Genomic DNA, 10154 nt, shown 5'->3' on the forward strand with positions numbered 1-10154 from the left:
ATATCCCACAACTGCAGATTAAGAAGCTTACAGGCCAGAAGTGTCAGGCAGAAAAATGTCTGCAACAGGCAGTTATACAAATAACTGAGGGACTGGAAGACGACTGTTGACAGCTGGTGCTGTTTCCCTGTTAATGCACTGGTTGACTTTCTTGCTTTTATGTTCAGCAGGGATGGAAATAGTGAAATAATATAATACTTAAGGATGAGTACTGTTACTTTTAACAGGAATTTTACTAAAGCACAGGTTGAATTGTTCAGATAAAAGTAAACAATGGGAAAGGTGAAATGTGGTGAAAAAAAAGTATTTGATTATGATGTTATAGATACATTGAATCACAGAAAACATTTAGGCTACAACATAAAGGACATTTACATTTCAAAGTAAATCCTACTAATCATACCACAGAGCCCCTATATATAAACACATTATACATTGGTACTTTGCTGCCTATGCATACAACTGATTATCAATTAAACAACCAGAAAAGAGGACAAATCAAAGACCATTAAATGAAAATGGCCGAAATAAAATGAGTTATTTATGGCTTGATGGGTGCAAACAGGCAATACTGGGCTACAAGAATCAAATAGCCTGACACATTGTTTATAACTAACAGCAGAATAAAACATCACCAAAGCAGACAACACAGTCATATACTGTAATAACGATATAAACTTCACAGCAGTAACATGTTGTGCAATTTTTGTACAAGGCTTCGTTGCTTGGCAACGTTGACATTTTACTTTGAACAGCAAGTCAGAATACTACAAGTTTTTTATTCTACTCACCTGTCTGAACGGCATCCTGTGGGCCTCTTTGAATCGTCCTCAATCTGCTCCAGGTTCAACGTCTGCTTGTTTATTCTCAGTGCACAATATATCCAGTCCTCTGTCCCACTGCGATCCTTCTGTTGAGCTACCGAGGCTCTGAAGTCAGGGATTCTTGTCACAAAGAAGCAGAAAGGCCTCACACACCTCACTGAAGGTTAGAGTTACTCAGTGAACGTAGAAGTCACAGGTGGACGATCCACAATTAGTGTTTAGCATGTTAGTTAGACAGAGTGCAACTGTTGGATATATATCATCGTGGGTGTGTTGGATTTAGAAACCAGTGATTAATTGAGGTAGATGCCAACCCATTATGACATAATTATTTATGTTATTACATTGTTGAACTGTAGACAAATTGCTAAGGCTGACCCTGACATTCAGCCCGTGAAATTAAACATTGAACATATTGCAACATATTGCATTGTGGGATTGATAGCAGAAAGTAGTGAATGTATCATGAGCATTGTTTCATTCAACTGTTGGGATTTTTGAGGTCACTATATAGAGCATTCAATTACAATAACAGTTATTTCAGCCACAGCTGAAGTATAATCCGCCCATACAATTAAAATCACCTGCGTGTGTTCCCAACGTGTATGCAGGGCCCTTAAGAGCGAAAGATGTGCCAAAATATTAATCTTTGGAAAGTCATTTGCAGTTATCACACTGCAAATTACCTGCTCTGCCAAGGCAACACAATGCACAGCTGAGACACAGCATGATGAAAACCACATCGAGACTAGAAAAAAAGAATCCAGCAAAATATCAAAAGCACCCATTTTCCTGATTTCATATACAGGTAAAGAGCACTTCAGCCACACCAGAAATAGTTCCACAGCAGAGAAATACAGATTCTAAATAAGAGCCACTTAGATTCAAAATTCAAAAGCAATAATAGAAAAAACAGACTTACAATTTAAAGTTTGTTCTCTGTCTCCTTAGTGGAAGAAACTCATGCAAAACAACAGCAAATATATTTAAGTGCCAAGGAAGTGTTGACAAGGCAATAACATACTGTATTAGACTAAAACGAACACAGTCAGCAACAGCAGTCGTCAAGCCAGAAATAATTCTTCATCAAACAGCTGAGAGTTCACTGCTGTGAGATACTGTCAACCTAACAAGCAGTGGACATTTTTCAACACACACACACTCACACGTCCAAACTCTTTTACACACAAAGTCTCTAACTATTTAAGGCATTAAGGTGACACACACACACACACACACACACACACACACACACACACACACACACACACACACACACACACACACACACACACACACACACACACACACACACACACAGGTGCGTTGGCAGGCCGCTTTCAGCAAGTAATTTCCTGGGCCAACCGGATTATCAGTGTATGTTCAGGGAGATGGCAGGGAATCAGCCTTCAAGTTAACGGAACAGTTAGCGTAATTGTTCTTCATCTGTCATTTTCAAAAAGAGCTGTGTCCCACAGAGAGAGAGAGAGAGAGAGAGAGAGAGAGAGAGAGAGAGACTGACTGACTGGACAGTGATGAAAATTGGTCGGAAGATAATGAGTCTCGTTGTCTTTTCATCCTCTCATTCTCTCTCACTCTCTCTCTCTCTCTCATTACTCAGAGTGACTGGTCGGAGAGAAGCTTCACAGTCTGCTGCTTATTAAAAAAACCAGAACGCCTTTAGATGAGTTCATCATGCTTTCCATCCCTCTTTTTCCCTCCATCTCTGCATCCTCCATCCGGCTCTGCATCCTCTCATCCCCACCTTTTTCCTCCCCCTCTCTCTGTTTGAACTCCTACATCCTTCCTCTCTCTGTATCTTTATCCCCCCCCTCCTCTTCCATCTGTTAATTTTTTTCCACCATCCTGTATAGTAAAACGAGAAAGAGCAATAAAGAGGACCGAGAGGAGACGGAGTCCCAGACAGAGAGGGAATCAAAGAGTTCCGCAGAGGAAAAGACGATCCCTTTGTGGCAGATGAAGCTTTTATAATAAAAGGGAACTTACTCCCAATTTCCTGTTGATATTCTTTGTAGTCTATTTTTCCCCCTTCAACCCCTCTACTTCCTTTGTCCCAAAACTACAAACCCCTTGTCCCTGTACGTCTGCACCACCGTGGCAGATTGTTTGGAATCAATAAAGATGGTTGTTGGCAGATGAAAGTTGTGGGGTGGGACTGTTACTTGCTAAACACAAAATTCGCTTCACACAAATCATCGCCTGCATCCCGCCGACACGTAATGGCTACATCCTGCAACAGACAATTAAAAACTCATACAGATGCACTGTAGGGAAAAGCATGATAGCGCTTGCATAAATACACATATGGTGAGTTCTGACAGGCAGACAGGGTGGGTAGGATTTGGACAGCATGCAGACAAAATTGAAATACAGAGAAAAAGGGAAGGAAAGAGGGAGGATTTCTGATTGTTGTTGAAAATGAACAGGTGTTGGGGTCGTCCAAAAAAGGGGAGGGTATGAAAGTGAAAAATTGTAAAATGATATCGCTGGCAGAAGAAGTATTCAGATAATTTACTCAAGTAAAAGAAGAAATCAAATATACGACTACTTAAAGTGCAGGTAGCAAAAATAAATATGTACTGAGTTTGTCACACCACAAAAAAAATGATTGTTAACCACACAGACAAATTGGAGTTGTCTTATTAAAAGTTTCAAAATCATGATACCGTATTCTCTGCACTGAAGGCACTGCAACCACGTCCAGTCGTGGGTGAGGGTTGATGACATATGTACAGTTACAGTATCTACAACATGTTGGCCATCTATTTGCCGTGCACAGCTTTTGCAGAATGTTAATGTGCATGCTCTGTATGAATAGAGGCTGGTAAGGAAACAGACGAGGCTGGATTAATGTGGTGGCCCATCGGTCGACTGCCTACTGAATGCTCTTTATACATGGCTGTGTAGTTTAGTTATAGTTTAGATTCAGATATGTTTTGTGCGTGAAATATGAATCTTCAAAGTAACTAGTTTAGCTACAAATAGAGGTCAAATATATATAGTGCAATGAGAAAGTAATATTTCCCTCTGAAATGCATGATGAAGTATAAAGTAATTTAAAATAGAAATACTCTTGGAAAATACAGTACAACTACCTCCGTAAAGTACTTGTAATAGTAACTGTACTTAGTTACTTTCCACCACTGCTGGCAAATAAACAAAGTCTATCATTCTGTCTCCTTAACATTCAGAAAGCTAAAAAGTAAATGTTGATGTAAAGTGTTCCCTCATGAAACCCCAGTTCACTGACTCGTATCCCATCCCAAGAAATAATCAATTCATACACACCAGGAGCCTGTGTGATTCATTTTAATAAGCTTTTGTTATTGTCTCAACACAGGTACACACACACACACACACACTGGAATACCAATACCAATATTCAAAAAGCTCAGGACACATAACTCATAGCTTGATGCAAAGCTGATCACAGACAATAAAGGTCAAGTTAGAGTGCAGCTTAATGTCAAATATTTCATAAGAATTATCAATATCATTTCACACCTTTCATCACGACACAACTCTAAACCATTAGTGGGAAGAAGAGAGAAACTAATCGACATCTGCAGAAGAGCCAGCATGCACTTCAAAAAAAAACATTTTCCATTAAGGAGTTATCTTCCTGCTGAAAACGGACTCGATCCGCTACAACAACAAGGAGGAGGAATCTTAATGTTGAGCCTGGCGGTGTGTATCCACAGCAACCAAATCGGACCAATCCACTCTCTCAGAGTTTACTCTTGACTGTGGCCTCCGTTGGTGCTGGGAGAGAAAAAAACAAAAAACTTTAAAACAAGGGAGGACAGCAATTTACCTTGGTATTGCAGCTGTTAATAGCATTTTGGCTTTTGGAGCGTCTGGTTGCTTCAGAGGGATCTGTTAGTGTGGATTAGTCACTCTAGGTCCAACGTGGCTAGAGACACACTGAAAACATGCAAACACACGCACATACACATCAAACAGACAGCCAGTGTGGGCAGTTCCAGGTGTTGGAGACACATACGGTTTATAAAGACTTGGAGGCCTGCCTGCAGTAGACAGTTCCAGTCCATCTACCAGCCAAGCACCGCTACTGCTCGCTCACTGCGGCTACAAAATCTGCTGTACATCCATTAGAGGAGAAAGACACCAACAGCTAGTACAGGCTTGGTTTTTTTAAAAAGGACACACCTGCATTTTCTTGGGAATAATAACCTCTTTAGTCAACCAACCCATGCTTCAAGTGAAGAGTTGATGCTGTGTCACAGTTTGAAACAGTAGCTTGTTCAGTGGAAGCCACAAGTTTACGTCATAACTAAAGTATAAAAAAAGGCCCTCTAACTAGAGCTGGATGGATTCATGTGTCATTATTCATCATATATAAAATAACTCAACTTTACAATCCGACCATGAAATCAGAGCTAAATTACACACAAGCCACACAAAACACTCATTCATGTTTGGTCAGCTGCAGATAAACAAGCTATTAACAAAACTCTGACATATTCTAAAGTCAAAATCAATATAGTTAACATGTGAGCAAACAGTTGCATTAACATGCAGTTTCTGGTGAAGTCTAATATCAACTCTCAATTTGCCTTTTTTTGTTTTCCACCAATTCCTTAGGGAAAAATATCTGACACTGTTGCTGCTAAATGCTCCATTATCTTCACCAGCCAGTCAGTTACTCTGTCCTTCATCAGATGAGTGCAGATAAGTTAGAATACAGTGTGTTGATCAGTCTTTATTGTTTCCAAAAAACAGCTGCCTAACTGCAGATCAAAAAAAGGGGTGAAAGCTCTGTAAACCAGCCAACGCTCTGTGGGTTTGTCACTATTAGAGACACTTTTCACTTTTCTTTATTATCACAGCTTTTAAGGGATCAAGAACTTACTTGGTAATTTGGTTCACTTTTAAATTCTGTTTGTTTAAACACGTTGGATGATTTCACCCAATTTGTTCCGCCTCTTTGGCTCTCCACACAGACTGCTGACCTGCAGTCAACCAAAGCCTGCAGGAACCTGATCGGTCAATACAATTGGACTAAGAACAGAAACTAGAACTTTTCTGATGCCAGAATCTTTTCACGTTTCCTACAGATTCTTCATGTGAATGCAGAATCTGTCTACAGAGATGAACATAAGAGTGAAAGCTGGCTTTTCTTTGAGGCCAAATAGTAATCAGCCGCAACAGCACTTTTATTTTTACTTGATTATTAATTTTCCGATTATTTTTTCCAAATTCTTGGGTTGGTGAAATTGAGGTTTATTCCAAAAGCTTAAAGGAAAAGGCTGGTGTTATTTTCCTTATTGTCAAAAAATCTCATGAAAAGAATGAAACATTAAACAATAAACCAGCTTCCTACTTCATTCAAGGCTGAAGTATAAACTCTTAAAACAAGTTAGAAATATGTAGTTTTATGATTGTTTAAAAGGCAAAATAATTTCCTAAAAGAGCTGATCACAAACTTAAGCAAACGTTTAGACATCAGGCTTTGGCTAAATACTTGTTAGTAGGATCAATTGTTGGTTCTGGCATTTTCATAGTATTTATTGAGAATAAGAAAATATAGAATACCAGCAGCATTATCCTTTAGCTCATACTCAGAGTCAGATGTTATGTTAGTGTGAGGAAGCTGCTTCTGCTAAGTCATTGTTACATTTTATCTGCAAAATATTGCTTTGTAAACCTTCTTTATATTTAGGTTTTTGATAAAGTAGAGAGTACAAGGGCATTGCAGTTTGAGATCCCATTATTTTTAGCTATTGATCTTCCCTGAGGCCCACATTGAAATGAGAGAGAAATCCTTCCCAGTATTGGCCACTACTGGTCGGATCTGTCTGCAAAAAGATAAAAATAATTAAGACTCTTAACCCAATGTCTGAAAGTAAAGCTTATGTGGGAGATACAGCTGCAGAGTTGATTGGATTCTGCTCTTATTTTTAATAGGCTGCTCCTCTTTCCTTTTTTTACTCCTCTTTGACTCCTTGTCTGTCTGGGCACATGTGTGAAACGCTTTAAAGTTTCAGTTTACGGTGTCTTTTTCATCTTGTCTTCATCTTTATACGTCTGGTGCTTTTTGGGCAAACATGTCTTAAAACATACTGAATTAAAAAGGTGAGAAAAAAACATGAAATGCATACTGTCTATGTTTAGCCTTGAACTGTTAAGCAGCATGCATATTAATGATATACAGGTTGATACTTCCAAACCCCAGAGGCATTTCTCTGTTGCTTCTACTACTGCCACTGAGACCATGAAAATCCTCCTCCCATTTAAAATTAAACACAACGATTCTTGCTTTAGTTTCAATGTCAAATTTAACTGCATCAGCTTTCTTTTGTTCATGCTGTCAAGATTTTGTTTGTTTATTGTAGTTCATCTTTGATGTTAAGATCGTCTTATTTCAGTTAATAAATAGCTTCTATTTTTTGTCACACAACTCTGTAAAATGTAGTATAAAATGAACACATTTTGATTATTCTAATTGCTTGGTTAGGTCTAAAAGCACAGACAGAGGCAGGTTGTAAAGACACTAATTTAGATCCACAGTTACATCGCCAACTTTTTATACTACGAACATTGGAGTTTAAGTGACCCTGCTTCACCTGAATAACTCAGATTACTGCAAGATTTTTACCGGATTAGACACAAGACCAAGCAGCTGGCCAAAACTTGTGGAGCTGAAAATGTGCAGCAACTTTCTGATTGTTTTGTTGGTCTTGAGTTTTGCTTTTGCAGCAGCTGTGTGCCAAAACAAGCAAAACTGTTTTATAAAAGCAGAAAGCACAAAATGTTTGAGACCTCTCTCTCAAAATGTTTTGAGACGAGAGGTGAGTTTGATTTATAGCAGCGGTAAAGCAAGACATTAGAGGTTAAGGCTGCAGTTGTAATACCAATGCTTAATTTGAATAATTGAGTGAATGACTGATCATGTTTAGGAGCCCAGACTGCTTGGCATTATAACACTATCAATCACGGGTGTAATCAAAACAAATGGGTGAAGTCATCATGTCACAGCTCGAGCCAACATAAAATTTACGTATTTACTAAACTTCATTTAACAATGCAGATCAATCTGCATTGATGGCACACGACTTTCGTTTAGTGTTTTTTGAAAAGCAGGTGAGACGGGGCTTCCAGATCAAAGGAGGAACCTTGGATGCTAGAAATGTGGTTGCTATATTTTTCATTTTAGCCAGACACTTTTCACCTTCAGAGAAAGAGCTTTTAATATTTTATTCCTCGGCAACAGTTTCATTGACCAGCTAGGTTGAGGCCTGGATGTGTTCAATGGAAAAAGCCATTTAAATTTCAATCCTTAGATTTCACACGGGGGTTAAGACTGACCATCTACAAGCAGACCAAATGTAGTTATTCCTTTTGATAAAGCAAACTACACATGTTGACACACACCATGCTGGTTACCTGAACAATAAGCTGCTGTCATTGGTCAGGCTAAAGGGGCGGTACTTGGAAAAGAAAGGCACACACACACACACACACACACACACACACACACACACACACACACACACACACACACACACACACACACACACACACACACACACACACACACACACACACACACTGTACCATTACAGAAGAAGAGATAATTAAGAGAATGCCAGACAGATCTGATGTTTTGACATCATGATTCATTTTTTTGTCTCCATTGCAGTCTCACATTATGATTTTATCAATACACCAAATAACCACCTGAGACATGTGTAAAAAACATTTTTTCTCATAAAATGTTTTTTTTTTCCACTCAGATTTTCTTATGCGCAAATTGAAACTGTGCTTAAACACAGGTGGATGACAACAGACCGAGTGAATGAATACACCTTCACTGAGTCGACACAGTAGCAACATAACGCTCACTTTAAGTGTCTGATATACTGATCGAACCCAGATGTTATGTTAAACACCTTCATTTACACTTACCCACTTATGAATATGTATCTCCGTTAGTAAGATCACAAATATGATGTCACCCATCTTGGCTATATGTAAATCAGTGCATGTACTATTCCAGTTCAGAGGGTGGTGGTTATGTACACAAGTTTTTCGGTAACAGATAAAAAAATCTTCAGGAGAAGATTAACTTGTGCACTTTAGCAGTTTAGTTAACAATATTGTATATTGTGCTTCATCTTAAAGAAATATGTGAACGGCTGTTCCAATAAAAACATCAGAAAAGGAAAGTACCAATGTCTCATTTTTAGTGGTGCAATACATCTAAAAAGACAAAGAAATACTTTTGCATCTCATCTTTTTTGTTCTACTTCTTTGTTCTGCTGCATTCACGACATATTTGTAACCTTGTATCACTATTTAACATTTAAAAGAGTGTCTTAGGTCACCAGAACAAATGTCAATTTGTAAATAGATTTTATTGATTAAATAAAGCAAATAAATCCTCAAGTGAGATATTAAGTATCTCAGGTTGTCCGCTATGGAAAAGGCCATGCCGTTAAACAATACATACATCATATGGAATGTATGTCAGTGTTGTATCTCTGCTCACTTCTGTGTGCATTTGTGCATTTAAATCAATTGTTAAACATGGGTGGGTTGAAGCCCCCTTTATGTGTATTTAAAGGTTTGAAATGTCTGGGGAGCAAAGTATACGTTTATTTGATGTTATTGGACCCAATTAAGTGTGCTATATATACACACACTATAATGTGTCTAATGACCCTCGTGTATGTGTGAATGCATGGATGTGCAAATTGCACACAGAGGATGAAGCAACGTATTTATCTCACCACGGTGTGTGTCTCTATTTGTGTGTGAAGTCAAACTGAGCTGAGCGAAGCTGTCATTACTGTATATATGAAAGGGTGTTTGCGTTTGTGTGTGTGTGTGTTGTATGTGTGAAAGACTACTCACCAGCAGGGAAGTAGAGGGGGAGGGTCTGCAAATACAGCTCCTTATCCGTAGGCAAGAACACACAGAAGATGACTCTGTCCAGCTGACACACACACAAACACACACACACACACACACACACACACACACACACACACACACACACACACACACACACACACACACACACACACACACACACACACACACAGACCTTTAGTACAAGCATATGCAATAACCGTGAATTCATCAACAGCAGTGGGGAAACAGTGTAACAGTGTAACAGTGTGCGAGAAGGCAGCAAATGCATCAGTCCATTACTTCCCTATTAGTTTTCTATTATGATCATGCCAAAACACAGAGCTTATAACACTGAAATGTACTCTGTTGTGTGTGTGTGTGTGTGTGTGTGTGTGTGTGTGTGTGTGTGTGTGTGTGTGTGTGTGTGTGAGA

At 38.9% G+C, this 10154-nt stretch overlaps 1 protein-coding gene across 2 annotated transcripts in view; it reads right to left on the bottom strand.

Annotated features, from left to right (window-relative positions):
- Positions 1–4145: 4145 nt before the first annotated feature.
- macrod1 (mono-ADP ribosylhydrolase 1) overlaps positions 4146–10154 on the bottom strand; it is a 99559-nt gene continuing 93550 nt past the window's right edge. The window contains exons 9-11 of one of the 2 annotated variants that reach the window (XM_054597490.1): positions 9723–9804; positions 8253–8296; positions 4146–4607 (exon numbers count right to left, since the gene is read on the bottom strand). In XM_054597490.1, coding sequence (XP_054453465.1) covers positions 8283–8296; positions 9723–9804 — 96 coding nt within the window. In that variant the 3' untranslated portion in view covers positions 4146–4607; positions 8253–8282. The remainder of the gene's footprint in view (positions 4608–8252; positions 8297–9722; positions 9805–10154) is intronic. The other variant, XM_054597489.1, reaches the window with a different exon arrangement.

The sequence above is a fragment of the Anoplopoma fimbria genome, chromosome 4 (genome assembly GCF_027596085.1).
Source record: "Anoplopoma fimbria isolate UVic2021 breed Golden Eagle Sablefish chromosome 4, Afim_UVic_2022, whole genome shotgun sequence".
In the NCBI taxonomy this organism is placed as follows: Eukaryota; Metazoa; Chordata; class Actinopteri; order Perciformes; family Anoplopomatidae; genus Anoplopoma; species Anoplopoma fimbria.